The sequence below is a fragment of the Bison bison genome, unplaced genomic scaffold, assembly GCF_000754665.1.
Source record: "Bison bison bison isolate TAMUID 2011002044 unplaced genomic scaffold, Bison_UMD1.0 scf7180017858349, whole genome shotgun sequence".
In the NCBI taxonomy this organism is placed as follows: domain Eukaryota; kingdom Metazoa; phylum Chordata; class Mammalia; order Artiodactyla; family Bovidae; genus Bison; species Bison bison.
The window spans coordinates 94676-95350 of record NW_011488922.1 but is presented as its reverse complement, the minus strand read 5'-3'; the positions used below and the strand labels follow the sequence as shown (position 1 = coordinate 95350).

Genomic DNA, 675 nt, shown 5'->3' with positions numbered 1-675 from the left:
GTGGAGAGGAGGGGAGGGGCAAGTAGGCGGTGCCTGGGCTGGGTTCTCTCACCCGGGCCAGCAGCACATCTCCGATCTCCTTGATGAGGTAGCCACTGTCCTGCCTCCGCTTCATCAGGGAATCAAGGAATAGGGCTGTAGGGAGCAGAGACGAAAGGCGGTGCTCCGTCAGGGTCCTCGAGATTGGATGCAGAGCTGGTCTGGTACTGGGGGGTGGGGGTTGGACTGCAGGTGGATGTGTCGGATCCTTGGGACCGGTGACCCCCCCGCCCCCGACTCCCTGCCCCATGCCTGTTGATGATGTGTCCCTAGGAGGTGAACTCTGGGCATCTGGCGTGTGGCCCTCCCCAGTGCTAGACCAGAGGCTGCCCGGGGTCAACAGCAAGGCAACGGAACAGAGAGCTGGCAGGTGGGACAATGGGAGGGCCACAGCCCCGCACTCACAATGCACCTCGATGAGCTCGTCCAGGCTGGGGAAGATGTTCTGGAGCTCCTCCTGGGAGTAGAAGCCCCCGTCCGCTATGGGCTGGTAGAAGACGTCGTGGAGCACGCGGAGCATGCGCACATGGGCAGCCTCCGTCACCAGGAGCTCTGCGGGGACAGTGGACAGAAGGAACAGTTGGGGTTGGCGAGCATGCAGACTCCGGGGGTGTAGGGGGGCCGTCTCAGAGGCAG

The 675-nt window shown here is 63.6% G+C and overlaps 1 protein-coding gene across 1 annotated transcript in view; it reads right to left on the bottom strand.

Annotated features, from left to right (window-relative positions):
- The window catches only part of ARHGEF1 (Rho guanine nucleotide exchange factor (GEF) 1), an 18502-nt gene that overhangs the window by 4609 nt on the left and 13218 nt on the right, over positions 1–675 (bottom strand). Inside the window, exons 15-16 of the mRNA XM_010863074.1 lie at positions 445–591; positions 53–135 (exon numbers count right to left, since the gene is read on the bottom strand). Coding sequence (XP_010861376.1) covers positions 53–135; positions 445–591 — 230 coding nt within the window. The remainder of the gene's footprint in view (positions 1–52; positions 136–444; positions 592–675) is intronic.